Genomic DNA, 25,965 nt, shown 5'->3' on the forward strand with positions numbered 1-25,965 from the left:
TCGCCCGGCTCCCGGCGCCGGCCGCGCAGGCCGCGCAGCCCCTGCAGCCCCCGACTCCGCGGGCGCGGCGGGGGAAGGGGGCGGGAGTAGGGGGCGGCGCTCACATATTTTGGGACCAGGCCAGGGCAGCCGCCGCCTGACGGTGGGAAGGGCTGCCGACCGGCAGGTGGCGGGGACCGGTTCCTACCTTTCCCCAAACGCTTGTCGCGCTGCAGCCTTGTTGTGACTGTTGAGCTGAGCTCTGCCCTTGGACACCCCTCGTTCCTTGCTCTGTTACAGGCCTGGTCCCTCCAGCCATCCCTGCTCCACACCAGGGATCTGCACCCATGTCACCTTCTGAAGGGCACTAGCGTCTTTGTCTAGCAACACGGCAAATAGTAAATAATAATTCATTTATCATTTAAAAATTAGACACATGAAAAAAAATTAGACACACGAATGCCAGCAGGTCTCACGGGCCCAAAGTAACCAGAGTTGCAGTTGCAGGCAGTTGGTATCAATCCAGCAAAAGCAAAGGAAGTTAGTATTCTTCCAGCTGCTGGAGTGCCTTCCCTCCATCTTTTTCCCAGGGGACATAGTCTTCATTAAGATTTTTGAACTATGGATTATAATTCCCAGGCTTCTGGGATCGGAGAGACAATAGTTGTGCAACAAGCCTCATACTATTCCTTGTCTTGGAACACCACCTTCTTTCCCAACATCAAAACTGAGACCCTCTCCCATGGGAGCCAGCTGGCTAGCCTAGGTTGCTATGTTCAACAGGTGCCAGGAGATTGATGTGTTTCTCCTACAACCTATGTATTTTTACAGGGGTCTTCTGCTGTCAATGTCATGACCCAAAGAAATGACTCTCCCGGGAGATATTTCAGCTCCCACAGACATGCTGGGAAGGGAGTTGTATGACACGGGGCTGGGTTGGCATTCAGAGCCCTCAAATTGTGCCAAATAGAGCTGCTTGCCTGATTCAGCCCATGTGTAGAGATAAAAACAGGCCTCCTATTTATACACAGGCTATCCCACTGTCTCTCTCTATCCCCACTTTTGCAGGGGTCTGCCCTCTTGACTTGCTCCTAGCAGCCCTTCCCAGGCCTAGGTTTCCATAGTACACTGGAATTACTACATACCTAAGTTGGAATCCAGACCTTGCTACTTACTGAGTGACCTTGAACAAGATATTTAATTTCACTGAGCCTCAGTTTCCAAATCTCTCAAATGGGAATAACAATAAGAATAAGGCTTCCTTCGTACAGAGCTTTTTGAAGATTGAACGAGGAAACTCATATAAGAAAGTAGTACAGCTCCAGGTGTATTATAAGCTCTCAATAAATGTGGCCTATTATCTTATAAGCATTCTACCTTGACTACTCCATTCCCTTAGAGGCTTCTTTTCTCTCCCTTCCTGCCCAGTCTGAGGCTATTATGTTGTCGGTTGGACCGGTTTCAGGCGGAAGCTCACCTGTCACCTATTTGGCCAAGTGCCACCTTGGGATTATTCTTTTGGGTGATCACTAGTACCTCAGTGGATGGTCACCACCCAGGCCACACCTTTGTTCTCCCTTAGCAACTGCCTGGCCATCTCCTTCCCCCAAACAAAACCACTTTGGGGTCAGGGCTCTCCCCAGGGGAGGGTGGAGGGAAACACTTCCTGACACACGGCCAAGTCACCCCCTTCCCCCTACCTGCAGCCAGGTTCACACCCTGCTCTCCTGTCCCAGCCTGCCTCTCCCTTTGCATGCTCCGTCTTTCCGCCTTCTCACCTCCACATCAGCCTTAGCAGCCCCATTCATGGGGCAACTCCAAGTTTTCATCACACCCAGGAGCCTCACCCCACCTTGGTTTGTGTGTCAGCCAGGATTTACGGGAAGGGCCTGGAAAAAGAAGACAAAAGTCTTCGAATGCTTTTGGGACAGTCACTTCCCCTCTCAGAACCTGGGGTGTCCTCTGACCAAAGAAAATAAATCACAATTCAGGCTGGGGTCATTTCATTAACTTATTTATTCCACAAACATACAATGAATGCTTTTCGGGCACAAGGGACACAGCAATGAACGAGGCAACCGAGAATGTGCTTTCATGACGCTTCCCTTTTACAGAAAGGGAAACAGGCAACATATTAAGTAAATAAAAAAAGGAAAAACAGCTCCAGTGAAAGTTCAAATGCAGTGATATACTATAGGGTGATGTGTCCCAGTGCTTGGGATGACACGTTAGGTTTGGTGACTGATCAGCAAACTCGTCTCTGAGCAGGTGACAGGTAAGCTGAGACCTGTATAAAAAGAAGGAAACAGACTTGTGGTTATCCATTGCAAAAGCATCCCAAGCCATGCAAATAGTACAGAAACTGAAGTGGGAACAAACTTAGAGAATCCAGGGAACAGAAAGCAAGGAGGCATATACGATAACCTTGAAGCGAAGGCTAGGGACAGAGAACAGAGGACATTACAGGCTGAAGTAGATGCTGGAGTTTATTTCCTCTCACTGTGGGCATCAAATGAGATGGTGATGGGAAAGCACAATTATGCAGGATTTTTTCATATGCTCCCCCACCTGCTCTCTGGCTGTCAAGTGCCAGGGACATACTCCTAAGAAAGCAGAGTCCAAACAGGACACTCCAATTTCCCCAACTGTCTATGGACCATGAGCAAACTGAGGCTTGAAGACTCACTGGCTCTGGGCGACCAGTGAGTCACAAGGGGGCAAATCCAGAGCAGAAACCCTGGCATCCTGTTCTCCAGCTCCATCCCAGGTTCCCTAGCCTCTGGAAAGACAGGCTCCATGGGACACTGAGTATCACTGACTCACTGCCGGGCCATTCAGACCTTGATTTGGGGAGAGAAGCCAGGGGGAGGAGGTGGGGGAAAGGGGTGCTGCTCATGAGAAGAAAGGGGAGAAAAGGACTTGGAGAGGGAACCAACCCGAATCCCTTCCCCAATGTGGCTGAAATGTCTGTGTGGGTAGATTGGTTCCCCCACACCTGGCTGTGCACCAGCATTACCTGAGAATTTATTAAAGATAAAAAGGTCCAAGCCCCACCCAGCCCTCCTAATTCAAAACCTCCTGGGGTGGGGCCCAAGCTTTTATACTTTTGTTGCTAATTCTGACATCAACCAGGTTCCCAAGCACTGGTCTGCATAATTCACTGGAATAATTTATTGAGCATCTGAACAAAATCTGAGCCTTTGAGCCTCTGAGGCAGAGGAGTTTTAGGTAATGACACTTGTCCTGTGCTCAACACCTCGCACACATTATCTTGTACGATCCTCACAATTGCCCTAAGACTAGACATCCCTCCCCATTTTAAGGGGTTGAAGCTGAAACAGGTGAGTATCAGTCCCAGGTCACCCAGCTAGTGAGAATCTAAGCCTCAGTTTGAATTCCTTCCTTCTTCCTGGGCCTCTGTTCTTAAGCTCAACACTGCCCGTAACAAATGGATGAGACAATGGCCGCCGTCTCCCTGCGGCTACAGACAGTAACAGGTCAGCTTTATTGAGGCTCAGCGCCCCACCTGTCCTGCGGGGACAGTGGTAAGAATCTGCCTCAGGCTGGAAGGAGGACTGGGCCGGACAGCAGAGCAGCTAGTGAAATGGGTATACCCTTGGGAGCCAGGCAGTCTAGGGTTCAAATTTTGAATATGCTTTTTTTGTTTTTTTGGTACTTTCTAGCTTAGGATGTGTTATTCAACTTCTTTGACCTACAGGTTGCTAATCTGCAAGACGGGAATAATAATAGTAGCTATTACTATAGGGGTTTGTGATGGTTAAATCAGATCATGTGTGTAAAGCAGACTGTGATGCCTGGCGCACGGTACGCGCTTACTTGGTGACAACTGCTACTAAGAACAAATGCTTCAAAAAAATAAACACACACACACACACCACACACACACCGTCCCCAAATGCTGCTTCCTTCTTCCCTCCCTCCCTTTCTTTCCTTTTCTTTCTTTTCTATCTTTCTTCCTTTTCTTTCTTTCTTTCTTTCTTTCTCTTTCTTTCTTTTTCTTTTCTTTCTTTCTTTCTCTTTCATTTTTTCTCTTTCTCTCTCTCTCTCCCTCCCTCCCTTCCTTCCTTCAAGTGGAAACTTTAAAAAGGTACTGCTTTGTCATAGGGCAGCCATCTTCCCTCACCTCTCTGCTGAGAGATCGTCAAGCTCATGATGAGATGGTGGATCTCCAAGGCCTCCTGGAGTTTTGAAAACCTTTACCCAAGGTAGCAACCCTGGCTCAGGGCTCAGAGAGTAGCATGTGTCCCTTGGGAGAGGGGATTCAGCCATCTTCTCCTTCCACTGTGACCAGGAGAAGAGAGTCCTAAGGAGACCCAAAACTCTGCTGGCTGGGAAAAGGGCACCTCCCTTGAGGGTGTTTCTTTCATAGGGTGCCATGAGCCCAGAGTTACCCAAACTTGAAAGCTGAGAGTTAAGGAGTTCCTTGCCCCAGGCTGCCTTCATCCCCACTCTCTATCCCCAGCTGAGCTCGATGATCAGGCAGTTTTGGGGGCGCAGCTGGGTTTGTACCCAGATCTGCCCTTTGGAGCCCCCTTGTACCCCCTATGCTGCCTGGGGGCTCCTGAATGTCATGCCAGGTAACACTTCGTGCATGCCCGGGGATGAGCAGCATCCCCTATCTGATTGCCTGGGCTCAGGATCCATCTGAATAGGATGAAGACTAGGAATGGATAAGGCTGGGAGGGCGTTTAGGGGACGAGGAGGCCCTGGGCTTCCCAGATGTTGAGGAAGGAATATTTATAATGTGCTTGGGTCGGGCCTGGATTCCAAGCCTTCCTCCTCCATTTCAGGGCCCATTTCTGTGACTTTGAGGGATTAATAGGACTTTACCCCTTTGGCCATCCCCTCGCACAGATGGCTGGCTGTCATCAGGGAGGGGGCAAGGGATTCCTCACTCATCCATCACACAACTCATCTTCCTCTTTAAGCCTCAGGTTCCTCACGTGTAAAGTGAGAGTTTGAAGCAACTGCTCTGTGTTCAGGCCCTGGCCAGTAAATATCCGTCGTGGATTGTTTGCAGGCACGCGGCTGTTCAAAGTCCTGCTGAGACAATTCCATGATGACCACCAACGCCTGATCTGTGGGGCAGGATAACCTTTCTCTCCATGCCTCTTCAGCTCTCAATGTACGAGAATAACAATCTACTTAGGGAGTTCTTGTGACGAAGGAGATAGCACCTCTGAAAGTGAGTGGCAAAATGGAGAGCCCTACAGAAATGGGTCAGTACTATTGTTACTCACTTCTCTAAGGCTCAGCCTTGGAATGAGGTCACATCACATCCTGTACCAGGAATGTGTAAGTTCGGTTCCTCTTAGAAATGCAATACGGAGGGGCGCCTGAGTGGCACAGTGGTTAAGCGTCTGCCTTCGGCTCAGGGCGTGATCCCGGCATTATGGGATCGAGCCCCACATCAGGCTCCTCCGCTATGAGACTGCTTCTTCCTCTCCCACTCCCCCTGCTTGTGTTCCCTCTCTCGCTGGCTGTCTCTATCTCTGTCAAATAAATAAATAAAATCTTTATAAAAAAAAAAAAAGAAATGCAATACGGAGCTGTAATTTAAAAATTTAACCTTATCCATTTGCTTTTTTTTATAACAGAGGGTTGATCCAGTACAATGGTTCACAAAGTGAGAGATACTGCCCCCTAGGGGTCATTATGGGAATCTGTGGGGATTCTTCAGTTGTCCAAAAACTAGGGAGTCCTCAGGCATTTGGAGGAAAACATGTCAGGCTCACACAATTAAAAATTGCCCACCCCAATTGTCCCGTATTCCACATGCTTTTGAGTGTCTTGCCAGACATCCATGTGGGTGAGAAACTTGATTATAAGAGTTTTTACACTGACTTTTCCAGGAATGAAATTAGCATGAATTGTTCATTTTGGTGGTATCTGAGTTCTCAAACAACACACTTGTGTCCGTTAGTATCTGTAGCTGTCACATTCGAAGTAAGTCTGTGTAGGTGCAAGCAATGGGCTTCTTCATTGAGATTTCTAGAGTAATCCTGAGCAAGTATTTGCATATTCAAATGGTGTTATTTAAAACTTTTTTTTTTAATTTAAGTAACCTTTACAACCAATGTGGGATCCAAACTCATGATGCCAAGATCAAGAGTCACATGCCCTTCCAACTGAGCCATCCAGGTGCCCCTATTTTATTTTTAGTCACTTTCTCTTTTCTATTGATTAGGGTATTGACTTTCTTTAAAGAGTAAATGTGCAATTACGGTGATCATTTTACAATATATACAAATATTAAATCATTATGTTTTATACCTGAAACTAGTATAATGTTATATGTTAATTATACCTCAATTTAAAAAAGTAAAATTAGGAGTGCATGGGTGGAGCGCCAGGCACTCTCACACACTGGGTGTGAAGCCTACTAAAAAAAAAAGAAGGAAAGAAGGTAAAAATAAAGTATACAGAATTGTATCTCTGTAATTATTTTATTTTATTTGTTAAAAAATTCATATTTTTGAAAGTTTATTTATCTATTTCTTTAAGTAATCTCTACATCCAACATAGGGCTCGAACTCACGAGCCTGCAATTAAGAGTCACATGCTCTTCTGACTGAGCCAGCCAGGTACCCCTCTCTATGATTATTTTAAAATACTTTTGAAACGCATGTGTGGGAAAAAAAAAACTGGAAAAATATATCAAAATGTTAACATGGACAGATTTCTACAAAAGAGAAAAAAGTAAATATACAGACAGGATATTCTCTGTGAATTTTATTTCAGGATAGTAAAGGAATATTAACATATTTGCTATAAAAAGAAAATATTTATTTAGTGAAGTCCACTAACACCGGAGATATTCACATGAGAAGCCTTTCTGTATCCTTTGTAAAAGTGCTGTTTTAGATACTATTACATGTAAGGTTCCTGGGCAGTGTCTGAATAAGGTGTAACAAATTCCTCTTGTAGTTAGTTCAGTGTTAGAAAGTTTGGCTCTCACGACGATCTGGCATAGCTACTTCCTTTTACTAGATAATGACAAATGTCGAATTCATATGTTCTCTTTTTGCTTCCACCGTCAGGAAGATCACAATTAAGTTTTGATGCTTGGGGCACCTGGGTGGCTCAGTCAGTTAGGCTCTGCCTTGGGCTCAGGTTGTGATCTCCTGGGATCGAGCGCCCCCCCCACCCCTGGTCAGGCTCCCTGCTTAGCAGGGAGCCTGCTTCTCCCTCTGTCTCTGCCGCTCCCCCTGCTTGTGCTCTCTCACGCTCTCTCTCTCTCTGTCAAATAAATAAATAAATAAAAATCTTAAAAAAAAATTTTTTTGACGTTCAGGTGCAATGATTATCCCTAGCCCAGAATTTTGACGACAATTACTTCTTTCCTCTCTGCTTTGGTTTCATTATGAGCGATCATTTTTAAAATATTTACTTGTATCCATGTATTTTATTGTCTTTAAATCTTTTCTGGAAGTAAGCAGAGCATACATAATTACTGTGAAGATAAAAAATCACATACCTGTAGCTGCCTTCCCAACATTTCCTGAATCTGGAAGGCTCGGTCATGGGGGCTCGGAAAGCCTGAGGCAGAGCAGTTGATGGAATATGCAGGTGGTTTTGTGCTACAGATGCAGGTTCCTTGATACCTCTTCCTTCTCCCCTTCAAATGTCCTGACCCCTCTACTCCAGATGGAATGTGGGCATTGTGAGGACTTGAAGCAGGCTCCAACTGTCAGGGCCCGTTCCAAGTGTTGGCTGGATCTTGGTGGTCTGGGGTCAGAGTGGGCATCAGGGAAGGGTACCCCAGATCAGAGAAACCCAGACCTCCAACTGGGAAGACTCTCCCACCACACATATTCCTCAAGCATCTTGTCTACTAGATCCCTGAGAGCAGAGGCTTGGACGCTCAGGCTGAGGCATGCAACTGACACCTTTCTGAACCCTGGGTCCACTAGCCACTAGCTATGACTTTGGCCAAGGTACCTCTGAGGCTCAGTGTCCTCATTCAGAAATGGGCCTGATACCTACCTCCAAGGGCTATAGTGAAGACTCGTGGAGATGACCTCCAAGGTGCCAAGGCAGTGCTTGGAACTTAGCAAGCACTCAGAAGGCTGCAGGTGCTGTTCATCCTGGTGAGCCCTGGATGGTTGTTACTCTTGAGCCTGTCTGCCACCCCCAGATGGGAGCAAGGGAGGAAAGAGCATGCATTAAATTTCAGCTCCTCACTCATAAGCTCAGTAGCTATGGCAAATTGCTTAACCTTCCTGAGTCTCAGTGTTTTTATAACAAAGTGGGAATAATGAAATGTGCCTCATATTTACGGTGTGAGTAAAATGGTTAATAGTGGTTATTTTATGGTAAGGGCATTGTGAAAATTTATTTTACTCTTATGAGCATTTTCTATTTTTTCCTATAAGGAACATGAATTAAAAAAACAAATATGAATGATTTATGTATTTCAAGTCACTTTTCAAAACATGTTTTTTCTAAAAAAAAAATATTGGGGTGCCTGGGTGGCTCAGTCAGTTAAGGGTTGGTCTCTTGGTTTCAGCTCAGGTCATGATCTCAGGGTCATTGGATCCTGCCTGAGTCAGGCTCCCTGCTGAGTGCGGGGTCTGTTTGAGATTCTCTCTCTCTCTCTCCTTCTTCCCTTCCCCCTGCTCTCTCTCTCTCTCAAATCAATCAATAAATAAAATCTTAAAAAAAATTAAAACATACTTAAATTTATTGAACACTCACTACATTTCAGGCATTGCGCTGAGCACTTTATATACATTATCCTATTCAATTCTCACAACAGTCCCCTGAGGAAGATAGTATTTTCACCCCCAGTTTCTTTTTTTTATTTATTTATTTTTGTAAAGATTATTTATTTATTTATTTTTCAGAGAAACCACAAGCCGGGGGAGTGGCAGACAGAGGGAGAAGCCAGGATCCCCACCAAACAAGGAGCCCGATGCAGGACTCGATCCCATGACCCCAGGATCACGACCCAAGGCAAAGGCAGATGCTTAACAGACCGAGCCACCCAGGCATCCCTCACCCCCAGTTTATAGATGAGAAAACCGATGCTTAAGTAAGTTTAGCAACTTGCCCAGCTCGCATGTGATACACTTTCATAAAACTATACACACACGGACACATACATAGACAAATGAGTGCATGTAGAAACAAATGAAATCTGAATAAGGTCTGTAGCCTAGCTAACAGTATTATGCCTCTGTCATTTTCCTGGTTTTGATATTGTGCTATCTTTATGTGAGATATTACCATTGGGGGAAGGTAGATGAAAGGTGCCAGATGGAGACCTCTCTGTATCTTTTTTGGAACTTCTTCATTTCTTCTTCTATACTTAGACTCTCATAAATAACTAGTCAAAAACTTAAAGAGCTTTTCAAAAGTAAAAGTTTTATTTTATTTTTAAAGATTTATTAATTTGAGGGGGAGGGGCAGAAGGAGAGCTAGAGAGAGTCTTAGGCAGACTCCCTGCTGAGGGCAGAGCCCGACGTGGGGCTCTATCTCACATCTCCACCTAAGCCAGTCACTTAACCAACTGCACCAGCCAGGCGCCCAGAAAAGTAAAAGTTTTGTTTTGTTTTTTCAGTTGTTGAAAAAAAACAGTAATGTGCCTAGCACAGGGTTGGATACAATCGACATTTCAGTATATATTTTCTTTCTTTCTTTCCCACTCTATGAGTGGTTCTTTTCAGTTACATGGTAATTATAGCCTCCATATTGTGTATATTATGTGGTAGGCTTAATTTAATTGCATTGTTTCATTTAATAAAGCCTATGGTGTGGATATTTTATTATTCCGCTTTTGCTGATAAGAAAACTCAGGTTCTGCAAAGATAAATCTCTTATCCACTTGTTAGAAAGTGACCAAGCCCAGGGGCGCCTGGGTGGCTCAGTCATTAAGCATCTGCCTTCGGCTCAGGGTGTGATCCCGGCATTCTGGGATCGAGCCCAGCATCAGGCTTCTCCACTGGGAGACTGCTTCTTCCTCTCCCACTTCCCCTGCTTGTGTTCCCTCTCTCGCTGGCTGTCTCTCTCTGTCAAATAAATAAAATATTGAAAAAAGAAAGTGACCAAGCCTGGATTTACACCAAGGCAGTCTGTTCATGACACCACTCCTTTCCACTCTGGATTCAGCTCAGAGTATTGCATAAAGGTATGCTTTGAACCTTGGACATCATTTACCCCAACTGTTCCAATTTATACAAAGAAAACACACTCAGGGAGGGGAAGGACTTTGGTCAAGAACACCTAATTAATCTGTGACTGAGCCAGGATAAGAACCCAGTTTTTGGATTCCTGGGTCAGGGCATTTTCCAGTGCCCACACCCAAGGCTGCTTGCCCATATAGCCTACCTTCACTGAGCCCTGCCTAGGAGACAACTGGGGCCCACAGACAAACCTGTGGGTTCTCACTCACGTCCCTCACAACCTGCACAGTTCAGGGCACTTAGGACCCGACAGGTGGAGTGGAGCCTGGGGAGAATGGAGACATGGTGACCCTCTACTGCAGGCATTTTTGGGAGGCAGGGTAGTTGGGGTCACAGAGAAGGAAAAGAAAGACCCTCTGAACTTTGGCAGGAGTGGAGTTGGGAAAGGAGGCTGTGCGTGTGAGGGGGTTATTCATGCCAAATGCCTGTTCCTGTCCCCCTCGGGCTCTCTTGAGTCACTTGCCCTGAGGTTGGGGCACATTCTTGAAGTGGGTGGTCACAGGGATTCCAGGCCCTCTTAGGTCCTAGGCCAGTTTCTATTCCTCCTGGGGCTGAAACCAACTCCCCCCTCAGACTCAGTACCTCGTCCCCAAGTGAAAATATAGTGACTCCTTTCATTCCTATCTTGGGACCTCCTTGGACTTGGGGCAAATCGCTTCGCTCCAAGTCCAGACCTGGGGTTGGTACGGAGAATCAGCCCAAGTCCCATTTCCCAGGGAGGAGAGGGGTCCCGTGTATCTAGTGGACCTACATTCAAAGGACCACGATTAGCCCTTTCTCTCCATCCTTGTTGAGCTCCCCCGACATCCCATCCCGCTGGGCCAATACAGGGAAAGTTAGAGGATTAAGGACCCCTCCCTGCCCTCTTATAATCTCCGCGCCCTGGAGGGTCCACTGGGGAAACAAACGCGGTTGGTGAGTGGACCAAGCGATCTTGTCGGCGGGAAGCAGCGCCCTCGTGTGACCTCCAGAAGAAACGCATTTATGTCCCAGCCTCTCCCGTTCTATGCGCTCATTGAACAAGTATTTATTGAGTTCCACTAGGTGCGCTAGGGGCAGAATATAGGTAAAATACCTGCTCCGTGAACGGTACATTTCAGTGTGTGTGTGTGGCGGGGAAGGCAATAAACGGCAAATAAATGAGGCAGACAGTGGTACTGATAACTGCTGGGAAGAAAATAAAACCGAGAACAGTGATGGAGACACAGGACACAGGGCTGGGCTGAAAAAACAAGGTCTCCTTAAGTAGGTAACGTCTAAGATGACACTTACGTTACTGGGATCCAGTCATGTGACGATCTGCGGGGCGGCGGGGCGCAGGGGGAGCTTTCCTTGCAGAGGGAAGAGCTACAGCAAAGACCCCCAGGCAGGAAGAGACTTTGCACAACAGACAAAGACCAAGCAGCTGGAACGGAGTGAGCAAGGGAGAATGGTATGAGTTGTGGCCAGGAACGTAGGCTAGGGCCAGACTGTAGATCTTACAGGTCAGGACAGAGTTTGATTTTTCTTCTAGGAGTAATGGGAATGTATTGGGTGAGTTTTGAGAAGAGTAGTGTAGCTTGATTACCTTTTGAAATGATTCCTATGGCTGCTATGCAGATTAAGAACTTTGGGCAAGGAAGGAAGAATGGAAGCAGGGAGATGATTGCAAGAGATTGGAAAGCTATTGAAATAATTCAGGTGAGACAGGACGGAGGCTTGGAACATGGTAGAAGTGTGGGAGGTGGGGAGATGTGGTTGGATGCTGGGTTTACTTTGAAGGTAGAGCCAACAAGACTTGCTAATAGACCACATTCTCCTTTGTTCTTTTGGCTCCAGGAACTCCTTCATACACACACTCTAGTTGGCTCCTCTGCCCTTACTGCCGGGCTGAGTTGGAAGGGCAGACCCCAAGGACACAGCTAAATTGGAAAGTTTCCAGGTGTGGTTGGACAAAGGAATTTAAGCCTCAGGCACTGTGTTCTCCCTGAAATGTCTCCTTAGCTCATTTAATGTGCTGGGACTCTGCCTGGTGTCTCCCTTACTGTAGCCTGGCTTTCACAGACCCAGTTACTTATTAGGTCTCTGTTTACCCAAATGGGTGCCCTTAGGGTGTGTTGGTGACACCCAAAACAGTCCTGGGGGGTTGTTGTTTGTATTTGATACAGAGAAGGGAGCAGGATAATCTGACGGTTTCAGTCCTCAGACCCAGGCCAGTGACTTACTCCGGTTAATTTACACAAAACACAGTGGGGTCAGACCTGATCCCACAGAAAATGCACACAACATTTTTGCCCCTGGCTGGGCATTTCTGGAGAGCCCGGGAAAGATCAGGTTAGTTTACAAATGCTCTCAGGAAGCAAGGGCTGGGGAAAGCAAGTGGGAAAGGGAATGACCCGGTTGGCTCTAGATTCAGCAGGCTTGCTCTGTTTGCATTGTGCTGCATGGGGCGGGGGGGNGGGGGGGGGGGGCGGCGGGGATAATAAATGCAGCCAGCTGGAGAGCCCCTGGACTCAAAACTTAGGACTGCATGAGTCCCTGAGAGTCTGTGCAAGCCTCCTCAAGATGAACCTACCAGGCCAGGAGGAGTTTGAGGTCTCCAGTGCTTGTGAAAATGTGCCCACAGGAGAGCTGGACAGTGGTCCTGGCTCTGGCCCCAACCCTGATGGCCCCTCAGACACAGACAGAGGGGAACTGGGGGTACCCAAGGACCCTCTGCTCTTCATTCAGCTAAATGAGCTTCTGGGCTGGCCCCACGCCTTGGAGTGGAGAGAGACAGGCAGGTGAGTGGGACCCGGGGCAGTTCTATGGGGTCTTTCCCTTTCCCCAGCTGGGGACTCCTCCATGACCCGTAGCTCCTCCTGTGTGAGGAGGCACTCTTACTCCCAATCAGGAGTTCCTCTCTGTGTTCTCCAAGTCAGGCCCTCACCTTCCATGACGCTCAGCTTTCTATGCAGTCTACTTTTGAGTTCCCCAAGACCCCATTTGAGGGGTGAATGCCTAGGAAGGGGCATACTTTGCGCCTCTGGGCCCAGGACTCCCTCATTGTCCTACCTTCCTGCCTCTCCTGTGTCCCCACTCCTGGACCTAGGAGAGAGGGCCCCAATAACATAGTTTTCTCCTCTCCACTGCAGGTGGGTGCTGTTTGAGGAGAAGCTGGAGGTGGGTGCGGGCCGGTGGAGTGTTCCTCATGTACCCACCCTGGCACTGTCCAGCCTTCAGAAGCTCCGCAGCCTACTGGCCGAGGGCCTTGTGCTGCTGGACTGTCCAGCTCAGAGCTTCCTGGAGCTCGTGGGTACGCTGGGAGACTTTGCCATGCCATTTCCCCAGGACATCCCCCCCCCCCAATCTTAGAACATTCCAGAGCTCACCCACCCCACCCTAGGGATTATCCTCCCTGTCACGAGGTGGGGGGGCAGAGATGGAGGAATAGAGATTCCTAGAAGGAAAGGGCTGGGGTTAGGGTTAGGGGGGAAAGGGAAAAGGGGAAGAGTTTGGCGCTGGGAGCTCTCAGGAAAGGGTTGGAGCCCCACCTCTATTCTTCAGAACAGGTGACCAGAGTGGAGTCACTGAGCCCAGAGCTGAGAGGGCAGCTGCAGGCCTTGCTGCTGCAGAGACCCCAGCACCTCATCCAGCCCACAGGCACCAGGCCCTGCCAGGGTGAGAGGCCTGTCCCTGGGCCCAGGACCAAAAGCCCCGAGTGGGAGGGTCCCAGATCCCCCCTGCCTCCTTCCTGGACCAAGACCAGCCTAGCCTTGGCTCATACCTCAACTCAGGTCTCATGGGTGAGAAGTGGAGCTAACGGTGAGGGAAGAAGAATGGAGAGGCCAGAGTTCTGGGAAGGGATGTTCTTGGTAGGCATTGTGCCAGGAGTTTTATATGCAGTATCTCATTTAATCTTCACAACCATCCTGTGAGGTAGTACCACAATTAGCCTCATTTTAGTGATAAAAAAAACTAAGGCTCAGAGAGGGAAAGCTCCAGTTTTCATAGTTTGTCAGAGGTAAAGCTGGTCAGGAAGCCCTGGTGCATCCTCCAAAGCCCGTGCTCTTAGCCACTGCCTCATCCTGTTTTGAAGGGTCTGCCCATCCAAGAGAGGCTTCTCACAATGAGGAAGCCCCCCTGAAGGAACAGGTTTGTGGCCTTTCCCTGGGCAGGGCTGGGAGAGGGGTCAGGGGTTAACAGAGGTTCACCCTCCACTGGCCTCATTATCAATCAATATCCTGCCAACATCCACCTCCCCAAATAACCTCTCATCCTTTGTGTCTCCTTGAACCCCCATCCAGCGTCAGAACCCCCTGAGACGGAAGCTGCCTCCGGGGGCCGAGGCAGGGGCTGTGCTGGCAGGAGAGTTGGGCTTCTTGGTGCAGCCCCTGGGGGCCTTTGTGCGACTGCGGGATCCAGTGGTGCTGGGACCCCTCACTGAGGTTCCCCTTCCTAGCAGGTAAGGCTGCTGAGAGTCAGGGGTTCTGGAGACCAGAAAGGGTCTTTACTGGGGAGGGGATTGGGAGGTCTCTGGTTCAGTTCTTTCAGGGGTGAGTGCAGAATGGAGCTCAGGGGTCTGTGGAGGGGGCTAGTGGACAGGGCTGCAAAGTAGGTGTGCACATGAGTGTACATATGGGGGCTGGCAGGGAGGTCAGCGGGCAGGGCTGCCTTACGGGATAGCCACCTCTGAGATTTCTGGGGACTGGTTCCTTCTTCAGATTTTTCTGCCTCCTCCTTGGTCCCTCCACATTGGGAAAGGGCTACCATGAGATGGGCCGGGCAATGGCCGTCCTCCTCAGTGACCCGGTGAGCTGGGCAGGTGTGTGTATGTGCCCGTGCCCACACATAGACTTGTGTTACTGAGTGTGCACGTGTGGACTCTGGATGTGTGACAGACTACAGCAATGAGGCAGAGTGTGGCTTTGTGTCCATTAGCAGGAGGACTGAAGTTTCCTTGGCTACCACTGGAGCCCCCTTATCTAGTACAATGCTGGCACACAGTAGGCAGCCAAGAGATACCCGCTGCATGCATGCACTAATGAATGAATGCTTGAATGGCTTGTCGGCTTATCTGACTTGTGTCTAGCTTTGAGACTGTGAAAATGTACATAAGGGTCCAGATCTGCATTTACTGCCCCTTTGTGCCCCTATCCCTAGCAATTCCAGTGGTCAGTTCGTCGGGCCAGCAACCTTCACGACCTCCTGGCCGCCTTGGATGCCTTCCTAGAGGAGGTGACGGTGCTCCCTCCAGGTCGCTGGGACCCGACAGCCCGGATTGCCCCACCTAAATGTCTGCCCTCCCAGCACAAAAGGTATACAGGGGCCTTCTCCACAGGCCTTGGGTCCAATCCCACTGTTGAGGGGGCTAGGGGATCTCAGGAAAGGGATAGAAACTTACCTTGGGATTCTGAGACTGCTGGCAGAGACACAAGCAGCCACCAGGGGGCAGGGTGCCCAGTCATGTTCTGGTTGGAGATCCTCAGGCAACCTGGGTTCCCATTCTCTTCAGGCTCTTCTCACAACTGAGGGAGGTCAAGGGCCCCTCTGCCCGGCATGGGGCCCTGACTGGGGACAGGTATGGTCACTGGCCACACGCACCCAGCCCAGAGTTACAGCGGACAGGCAGGTGAGGTGAGCTGGGGTGAGAGCAAGGGTAAGGGTACTGGGTGGGGAGAGGGGTCACAGGGGGACAGAGGCATATTCTCACTGTGGAGGGGCTCACCCAACCCCAGGGAGAGTAGCGGGGATAGGGGCAGGGGACAGGGGGCCGTGGATCCCTGACAAACCATGGGGGGGAGGCTGTTTGGGGGCCTCGTCCAGGATGTGCGCCGGAAGGCCTCGTGGTACCTCAGCGACTTCTTGGACGCGCTGCATCCCCAGTGCTTCTCAGCTGTACTCTACATTTACTTGGCCACTGTCACTAATGCCATCACTTTTGGGGGTCTGCTGGGGGAAGCCACCAATGGTGCTCAGGTGAGTGGGGAGGCATGGGGGGTCAGGCACAAGTTTTGGTATTCTGCCAGCCATGCCCTTTACCCTTCCCTGGGACAATGGGTGGGCTTCCCTGGAAGCTGGGGCTGCTATGCTGAGGACTCCAGTGTCCTGTGCGGACAGGGTTCCCTGCCGGCTTCTAGGGGGTGCTGGAAAGTTTCCTGGGCACTGCAGTGGCTGGAGCTGCCTTCTGCCTAATGGCTGGCCAGCCCCTCACCATCCTCAGCAGCACGGGGCCAGTGCTGGTCTTCGAGCGCCTACTCTTCTCCTTCAGTAGGTAGGAGAATACCCTGACTGTCACCAGACCCTCATTAGCCACACTCTCAGCCTGGTCCTGGCTAGGCCGGTAGGGGAGGGTGGAAACTGTCTGGCTCCAGGGGCACCTAACCTGGGTTAAGTGGAAAGCAGAACAGCTCTGCCAATTCCTGTCTGTCTCCCCCCACCTCCCCCCCAGAGATTACAGCCTGGACTACCTACCCTTCCGCCTGTGGGTGGGCGTCTGGGTGGCCACATTTTGCCTGGCGCTGGTGGCCACAGAGGCCAGTGTGCTGGTACGGTACTTTACCCGCTTCACCGAAGAAGGCTTCTGCGCCCTCATCAGCCTCATCTTCATCTATGATGCTGTGGGCAAAATGCTGAGCTTGACCAGTGCCTATCCCATCCAGAGCCCTGGCTATCCTGCCTATGGCTGCTTTTGCCAGTACCCAGACCTGGGAGGTGGGTGAGGGAAACAGGGAGTTTGGCAAGATGGGAAAGGATGCAGGAGGGGGAGGGGCTGTCCCCTTGTTAAGTTCAGCAGAATCCTGAATACTTACCCCAAAACGAGCAGCAAATTTCCCCACTCTGGTTTTGAATCAATTGAGAAGTAACAGAGCAGGCCCAATATTGTCTTTATTTCTGACAATGCTGATCAAAGAACATGCAACTATGGGGGAATGGGCTTCCTAACAATGAAAGGAAATTAGATGGTTTATGCAGCCAGTCGTGGCACTGCACTGGACAGGGGCGGTCTTGCCCCAGAGGAGCAGAGCTAAATGCATGCACAATGCAGGCAGCTTATTCCCAAGAGTGAGGAGAGGAGGGGACAGGGAGAGGCCTGCCCAGCTTCTTCTCTCAAACTCACCAATCAAATAAATTGCTGCTCTTTCCCTAGTCTGAGTGAGCGACTCAGGGGGAGAGCTGCTCAGCATACTACACTTGTACAAATTCCTTCACGTGGAAGGAAGCAGCAGGAACGGGGAAGAGAGGTCCTCTCAAGAATGCCAGACTCTGCTGGGCATGAACAAAATCAGTCTGGTCCTGGTAGAAACCCAGAGATTGGTGTACTCATCCATTAAGCACACATTTGCTAGGCACCTGCTTTGGCCCGTCCCTGGGCACCAGGGACACAGAGAGATAAGGAATTTGAAGGGACCAGGCAATGTTCTGAGAAGCACCGACTTGGTAGCGACTGGAGTCAGCAGACAGATGAGTCAGAACTAAGAACTCTCTGGTTCACTTGGACCCATGAGATTAGACTTCTGAGGGGTTGGAGAAGGTTCCCAAGGGAGGGGCATATGTCCAAATCGTTCTCTGCTTCCCAGGAAATGAGTCTCAGTGGATGAGGACAGAACCAAAAGACAGAGATGACATCTCAAGTATGGTGAGGGCCTGTTCTTGGGAGGGCCTGGGAAAGAAAGGCTGAGAGTCAAAGAAGTCAGTGGTTCCTGGCTCTTCCCACCCCATAGGCTAGGGAAACCCTCGTATGTCACAGAGGCCCAGATTTGTGCTGTGGCTGGAGACCTCTTATCCTGGGCCCTTGTTGTCTCAGTGAGTGTCAATGTTTATTCTGCCACCTAACCCCATCCCTGATGACCCCCTCCATACAGGACCTAGGCCTGGTCAATGCCTCCTTGCTGCCCCCACTTGAGTGTGTCCAGCGGGGAGGCCACCCTCGTGGCCCCAGCTGTCATACTGTCCCAGACATCGCCTTCTTCTCCCTCCTCCTCTTCTTTACTTCCTTCCTCTTAGCCACGGCCCTCAAGCATGTAAAGACAAGCCGCTTCTTCCCCTCTGTGGTGAGTGTTACCTCTCTTTCTGTGGGAGAGTACTGGCTCTTGGCCTTGGGCGCTGTCTGTGAGTGGGAAAAGGTGAGGAAGGAAGGGGCTGGCAGGCCTGAATCTGACTGAGTGTCCACTGTGTGGCCAGGTACGCAAAGTGCTCGGTGACTTCTCCTCAGTCCTGGCCATGCTGCTGGGCTGTGGCCTTGATTCCTTCCTGGGTCTGGCCACGCCAAAGCTCACGGTGCCCAGTGAGTTCAAGGTGAGAGCTGGGAGTATAGGACAGAGGGGAGAGCAGGGCCAGCAGACAGGACCTTGGAGGAGGAAGATGCATAGATCCCATGCTTCTCTTCCCCTGAGCTTCCATTTCCTCACTTATAAAATAGAAAGGGTAATAATAATGATCTCACAGAGTTGCTGTGAAGATTAATGAGGTACTGCTGCTGACACAGTGGTACAGAATACATGGCAGCTATTATTTAAATTAAGGGTTAAGAGGATGGGTTCTGCTCAGCCAGCCCTGGGTTTGAGATCCTGTTCTGCCACTTCCTAGCTGTACGACCTTAGGCAAATTAACCCACATCTCTCATCAATGAGCCTCAATTTATGCATCTATAAAATGGAAATAATAAATAACAATGGATCCTACTCTACAAGTTGTCTTGAGGTTCACAGAAGATGAGTATAAAGCATTTTACCACAGTGCAGGAACTGGCACATACCAAGACCTTAATAAATGTTACTTATTGTTGTCATAGGTTGGCACTACCCACTCCACTATTCCCCACTCTCTTCTTTGCACCCCCAGTTGCCGACTTTGATCTGGTAAAGTTGGAGCTCCCTACCAAGGGCATGATGGTGCACAGGACAAGGCTTAGCACTTAGACTTTGCCTGTGCATTTGGAGGCCTCCTCTCCAGCTTCCCCCAGGACAGGAGAGCAGGGGGACTCCAACTGGGGTAGCCTCAGGGGCTCAGAATCTGAGATGGCAACTGGGGTCCCCTCCCCCACATAGACGCTTATAATCAGAGCAGACGCAGACACACCCAGCCCTGCCCCTGCCCCAGATCAAGGCAGGTCTGAGCCTGAGTAGCTCCACCCTGGTTGGGGGGGGAGGTGCCTAGGAAGGAGGGCTCTGTATACCGAGAAGTGTGGGCAGGCCTCACCTCCATTTCTTCCTCTTGCAGGGTGGGAGGGCCCCTGAGAACCAAAGTTAAGAGCTCCTGGCTCCAGCCCAACCCCCAGGGTGGTCCCCCTCCTTCTGCCCTCTTTTAAGACACTGGGATGCTTTGAACCAGCTGTTCTTGCACACATACTGCTCCTACCAACCATTTAGGGTCTTGGAATGGGGGTAAAGGGGACAGGGGGTTATGGAAGAATGCCAATGCTGGGGTGAGGTACTCTTGGGAGACCCTAACTTGTCCATGGAACACCCTCTCCCAGCCCACACTTCCTGGACGTGGCTGGCTGGTGTCACCTTTTGGAGCCAACCCCTGGTGGCTGAGTGTGGCAGCAGCCTTACCTGCCCTGCTGCTATCTATCCTCATCTTCATGGACCAGCAGATCACAGCGGTCATCCTCAACCGTGCTGAATATAAACTGCGGGTAAGGCCTGCCAAGTAAGACCCTAGGCCCCTAGACCAAAGGACAGAAACTCCAGGATGGGATCCAGGATGTCCCTCTCCCACTCCAGAGGACAGAGAGCCCAGGTCCGGTTTAGTTTCACCCTCAACGTTCCACCACTACCTGCAGAAGGGAGCTGGATTCCACCTGGACCTCTTCTGTGTGGCTCTGCTCATGCTGCTCACATCAGCGCTGGGGCTACCCTGGTATGTCTCAGCCACAGTCATCTCCCTGGCCCACATGGACAGTCTTCGGAGAGAAAGCAGAGCCTGTGCCCTGGGGGAGCCCCGCAGCTTCCTGGGGATCAGGTGAGGCCAATATTCAGGAAGCTAGAGTGAGAGGTGGTCGGTAAGGTGGTATGGTGGGATACAAAGCAGTTACTTGGACAGCTTAAATTCTCAACTGGTGACTCCAGAGCGCTCTCTCACTGCTCCATAAGCACTGCAGTGGGGTGAATGGGTGGGTTCTGGGCTGAGATGGGTGTGTCAGATCTTCTCACATTCTCCTTTGGCCATGGGATTGGGAGGGCCCTCGAGAGGAGCCTCATGGATGTAAAGGCAGAGGCAGCCAGGGCTGAGCGAGGGTGAGGTGCCAGCTAATTACCATCCGCCCCCCCCCCCCAGTGTAGGAGTACCTCATTGATGTTACAGAGTTACCATCATAAAAACAATTTTGTAACTATTGGAAACACAATCTGTGGAAAGTATGTGAAATTAACTTTGAAACTGTGAAACAAAAGTTTTTATGGCCTTGTAAAAATTGCCAACTTTCCATAAAAATAAAAACCTATGAGTTTGAGCTGAAGGAAGGGCCTGGGACACCCAAAGAGAAGTGCCCTGCCCCTTCCTCTCCACCAATTTTGCACATCATGCTAAGGCCTCCTTCCTACCAGGTGACTACTGGGGGATCCCTCCACTCCCCTCCTGCCGGTGCCTGTAGTAGGATCTGGTCCACATCTCCAGGTCTGGCACCTTGGGGGCTCTCCCAGACCCTGGCTAACTCTTCCCTCTCTGCACCACAGGGAGCAGAGGCTGACAGGCCTGGTGGTGTTCATCCTCACAGGAACTTCCATCTTCCTGGCACCTGTACTCAAGGTATCTTTGTTAGGCTGGCATCAGGGACCGGGCCGGGCAGTAATAATAATAAATAAAGCAAGAACTGACACTGGCTCTATACTTACTGTGCACCAGGCACTGTGCTGTTTTTTCCACACTTGCTCTCATTTGATCCTCACATGAACCCTGAGAGGCATCCGTGCTTCACAAATGAGGAAGCTGAAGAAGGTTAAGGAGGTGAAGTTGCTTACAAAAGATCACCAAGAGAGCTAATTTCTCAGGTCCATCTGAGAACCCAACCTCTTACCCAGGAGGCTTTCTACCCAGTGAGGCAGGGTGTGGGCATGCCACCATCCCCTATGGGCCAAGTGGTACGGTAGTCTCGCTCCAGCCTCCCAACAAACCTTAGACCGAGAGTGTGATCATCTTGCCCCAGAAAAACCATGAGGCAAAACCCCTTCACTTCTCCCTTTCCAGATGTTTGTAGAATACCTACGATGTGAAAGGCTCTGCTAGTCACTTGGGGGGGGACAGGAAGGGGCAGGAGTATTGAAAAGAGATATGGAGCCAAACCCCTATCAGCAACATATACACATGAACAAAAATTAAGTAACACGTAATTACAGAAAAGTTCAACAAGCCAAGGCAGCAAAGTAATCGAGAAAGGCATGGAGAATGGCATACAAGAGTCACCAGTGAGGAGAGGTTTGGGGAGGGGAAGGTCATGCAGCTGGGTGAGAGTGGAGTAGTTGAAAGAGCCAGATGGACCGGATCAGCTGCTTACTAACTAGGTGACTCTCATTCAGCAGATATTTACTGAGCATAAACCATATGCCAGGCACTGTTCCAAAGACTGGGGATATAGTAGTGATCAAAAGAGACCATCCACCGCTTGCAGTCTGGTGAGAAGAGACAGATGAAAAAAATTAATAAAATGGGGATAAATTCAGGTAGTGACTACTTCTAACGAAAAATATAAGAGGGTAAGGTGATTAAGAGTGCAAAGGGTCTACTTTAGATTGAAAGGTCACGCCCTTCTGGGGTGTCAAGGGATGAGCAGTGAGAAGCCTGAGTAGTGAGAAAAAAGTCAAGGAAGGACATTTTAGGTGGAAGGAAATAGCAAAACAAAGCAAAGGGCTTGCAAAGGGTTAGAAATAAATTTGGGCATGTTGAGGGAAGGAAAGGAAGCCATATAGCAGGAAGAGCAGAGAGAGCAGAGAACATGATAGATAAGATTGGAGAAGTAGGCCAGGTAGTAGAGAAGTTAACTTAGTCTCTGAAATCCAATTCCCCCTTTTGTAAAATGGAGACAATTATAGAATTTACCTCCTCTGTCTTGAAGATTCTGTATCAGGCATGCAAAGTTGGAAAGGAACAGAAAGAGCTGGGTAGACTTAGATGTGGATGCTGGAAGCTGGGGTTGGAGCCTACGTGGGGGTGGGGGGCATCTAGGCAGCTAGCAGAAGTGAACTCCTTTGCCAGCTCTCCACTTTTTTCTACCAGTTCATCCCAATGCCTGTGCTCTATGGCATATTCCTGTACATGGGGGTGGCAGCAATCAGCAGCATTCAGGTGAGCCCATTATATTCACCATGCGATCCCACTCCTCCTCTTCTTTCCTGCTGCTACCTCCTGCCTATACTTGCCAAATCCTCTCCTATCCTCTTTTCCTGACTCTCCTGGGCATAGGACTCTGCTGCCATGCCCTGAATGGGGAGGGTGCCAAGGGAGGCTTCTGGCCTCCCCCTCGTGCTAGGCTTGGATAGCTAACAGTGCCACCCTCCAGACTGAAAACCCTGCTTTCTTCCTCCTGTTCCCCTAGTTCACAAAGAGGGTACAGCTATTATTGATGCCAGCAAAACATCAGCCAGACCTCCTGCTCTTGCGGCATGTACCTCTGAGCAGGGTCCACCTCTTCACAGCCATCCAGCTTGCCTGCCTGGGTCTGCTTTGGATAATCAAGTCTACCCCTGCAGCCATCATCTTCCCTCTCATGGTGACTCGGGGGAGGGTTGGGTAGTGTCCCAGGGATCCTGGGAGACCCTGAGCCTGGGAGGGCGGCCAAAGCCTCCACAGAAGGAACACTCTCCCCCTCTCACTTGCCCTGGCTCTGCCTGGTTGGGAATCTTAGGACAGAGAAAGATGGCTGAGAGATGCCCACAGATAGGCTAATCCTAGGATACCTGATTCAACTCCATTTCCAATCTCTTTGGGCTGATCAACCACATACAGAGATATAAAGTCTGAAAGAAGACTGAGGCCCTGGGAGAGGCAATACTGGCACTTCTGTTACTCAGTGAGGCGATGACATTGCTGGTTTCTGGCCTTATCCTTACTCCCTGAGGAAGTTAAGAGCCCTGGGCTTTCTAGTAGGACCAATCTGATTACCATACCCAGCTGTGTGACTTCTGGGAAGTTTCTAAACTCTTGAGGCCTCAGTTGTAATTGCAAACAATTACATCTACCTCGTAGGAACATGTTAACATTAAGTGAAACAATACACAAAGCCTAGTACATAGGAAGTGCTCAATAAATGCTACTGCTGTTCATATTTCTGCTGCTACTGTTGACAGCCCTGGGTCTTGTTTCTATCCCTGCAGTTGCTGGGCCTGGTGGGGGTCCGAAAGGCACTGGAGAGGGTCTTCTCACCACAAGAACTCCTTTGGCTGGATGAGCTGATGCCAGAGAAGGAAAGGAGCATCCCTGAGAAGGGGCTGGAGCCAGAATATTCACTCAGTGGTGACAGTGAAGACGTGAGCCCCAGATGGGCCCTCTCAGGAGAAGGGGGCAGGGGTGGGGAGAGCCCTTTTGTCCAAGAGTTATCCCTAAAGTCTCATATTTCTATTAAGCCTGAAGATCTGATCAACACAATCCTTCCCCTTAGGCCCTCACTGACATAGGTACACTGAAGCGGTGAGGGAAATCTTTCTTTAGAGGGCAGGGGCCCTGGTTTATGAATCCATGGGGGTGGAAAGGTTTGGGGACAGCTCTGGTGGTCTTTGCCAACCATGATCTTTGTCTCAGTATGGGTTTATATCCTTTCACTTTCTGGGTCCCTTTCTCTCTGCTCTGTCTCTGTCTATTCCCAACTCATCTTGGGATCTTTCTTTTGCAGTCAGAGCTTATGTATCAGCCAAGGGCTCCAGAAATCAATATCTCTGTGAATTAGCTGGAGTAGGAGTTTGGGAATAGAGACTCCAGGAAACTGAGCATGAGGTGAGGATGTGAGGGAAGTGCCCCTGGGGTCGAGGATGGGGAGGTGGGGGCTCAGACCTTGAAAACCTCCAGTGTACTGGCTACCCGTTTTCCTTCATGTTCCAGTTCCTCATGAACTCCAAAGTAGGGGAGGGAATAGAAAGGTCTCTCCAGAGGGAAGAACGAAATAAGGGAGCCCTGGCTCCTCCCAAGCCCTGGGCTTGGCTCCCTGGGGCACTGAAGTCTGGCCAGTAGAGGGAGCTCAAGCTCACACCAAATTGCATGTAGAGATGCAGGGCTGGGGAGGAAGGGGTAAAATGACAAAAGAATGGTAGTGAGTGGGGAGGAGAGGGAGGGAGGATAAAGCTCCCTGCTGCTTTCCTTTGCCCTGGAGGCCACTCCCTTAGGCTGCTGAGAACCACATTCCAGACAAGTGGAGGGCTTCTCTGTCACTTGCCCAATTTACCATTCTTTCCATTTTTATTCACTCATTTATCGAAACATTTTATGAGTACTATACTTAAGGAGTATCTAGATACCAGAGATACAGTGGTAAGATAATCATGGTCCCTGATCTCCTCAGTTTAAAACCCACTGGGAAAGACCAACAGGCCGTTGTTGGAGTGGGACAGCGTTGGCTAAGGCAAGCACGAGCTGTGGGAGCAGAGAGACCTCTAAGCCCTTCTTGGAGGGTGGTGAGGGTGGGGTGATGGGAGTTGGAGAAGAGGAAATGGTTCCTAACTTGAAATTTGAAGATGAAGAATGTCCAGAATAAGGTGGAGGGAAATGTTCTAGGCAGAGGGTGCAGCATGTGCAAAAACGTGGCGTTTTTTTCCGCCTTGATAAGCTGAATTCTCTTCTGGACCACAGAAACCCTTCTATCCATGCCTTTCCAGGCTCAAGAGCCCAAGAAGCCCCATCATTTGCAATGGAAAATTCTAGAAGGCAATTCAGCAGCTATCCCAGAACAAGATCTCCTGGGCTTTCCATATCCCCTATAGCTCCTTTGCACTATTCTTTGCCCTACTGTGCCCTTGAGCACTTGCTCTGACCCCACTATGTCTTCTCTCAGTTCACAGGTGTTACTCGGAAGTCAGGATATTGCTGGCCTTTGGCTTAACTGCCAGATTCTCAGTGGACTGGGACCAGTGGGGCAGGACTGGAGGGCAGCTGGCCAAGATTTCCATTATCCTCTTGAGCAGGGGGTAGAGAGTGGCAGGGATGGGGCGCATGGGTGGCTCAGTTGGTAAAGTGGCTGCCTTCAGCTCAGGTCATGATCCCAGAGTCCTGGGAGCGAGCCCCGCAATGGGCTCTCTGCTCAGCGGGGAACCTGCTTCTCCTTCTCCCCCTGCCTGCCACTCTGCCTACTCATGCTCTCTCTCTGTCAAATAAATAAACAAATAAATAAATAAACAAACAAACAAATAAAATATTTAAAAAAGGGGGGGGTGCCTGGGTGGCTCAGTTGATTAATCGTCTGCCTTCAGCTCAGATCATGCTCCTGGAGTCCTTGCATCAGGGTCCCTGCTCAGCGGGGAGCCTGCTTCTCCCTCTCCCTCTGCCACTCCCCCTCCTTGTGCTCTCTCTCTCTCTCTCTGTCAATTAAATAAATAAAATCTTCAAAAAAGAGAGAAAGAGAGAGAGAGAGTGGCAGGGAACAAGCAGGTTTGCTGGTAAGCCTGGGGGACTGACCAGGCTCCATTTACTCTCTACCCCATTAAAGGGACCTGGAAACCCTTCCCAATTTGAACTTTCTGTCCTCACAAATTCTCTTTTACAGAATTGGGGGTCTTTAGTGAACTCTTTTCAGTTTGCCAAAGGTGGAAAAAAATATTTCCAGAAAAATTATTCCTCTATTTAAAACAGTTTTTTATACATATGAAAATAATCCTTACTGTTTTTTTTTTACCACAAA

The 25,965-nt window shown here is 49.7% G+C and overlaps 1 protein-coding gene and 1 long non-coding RNA gene across 2 annotated transcripts; one reads left to right on the forward strand and one right to left on the reverse strand.

The window, feature by feature from the left end:
• Window positions 1-1,977: 1,977 nt before the first annotated feature.
• Window positions 1,978-5,452, reverse strand: LOC105235987. The gene is made up of 2 exons (XR_004624037.1): window positions 5,241-5,452; window positions 1,978-2,266 (listed from the first exon to the last, which is right to left on the reverse strand). It is a non-coding gene; the product is annotated as an uncharacterized LOC105235987 (long non-coding RNA).
• Window positions 5,453-11,777: 6,325 nt separating this feature from the next.
• On the forward strand, window positions 11,778-25,070 carry SLC4A9 (solute carrier family 4 member 9). Its single transcript, XM_034655625.1, is given in 23 exon segments — window positions 11,778-11,864; window positions 12,729-12,946; window positions 13,226-13,458; window positions 13,710-13,823; window positions 14,242-14,297; window positions 14,450-14,607; window positions 14,867-14,954; window positions 15,306-15,460; window positions 15,658-15,774; window positions 15,947-16,121; window positions 16,283-16,416; window positions 16,594-16,856; window positions 17,723-17,781; window positions 18,008-18,196; window positions 18,327-18,440; window positions 19,621-19,782; window positions 19,930-20,108; window positions 20,822-20,894; window positions 22,359-22,427; window positions 22,678-22,851; window positions 23,456-23,608; window positions 23,971-24,071; window positions 24,947-25,070. Coding segments are annotated over 22 exon segments (3,024 nt in total). The 3' UTR covers window positions 24,025-24,071; window positions 24,947-25,070.
• Window positions 25,071-25,965: the final 895 nt, after the last annotated feature.

The sequence above is a fragment of the Ailuropoda melanoleuca genome, chromosome 3 (assembly GCF_002007445.2).
Source record: "Ailuropoda melanoleuca isolate Jingjing chromosome 3, ASM200744v2, whole genome shotgun sequence".
NCBI lineage: Eukaryota > Metazoa > Chordata > Mammalia > Carnivora > Ursidae > Ailuropoda > Ailuropoda melanoleuca.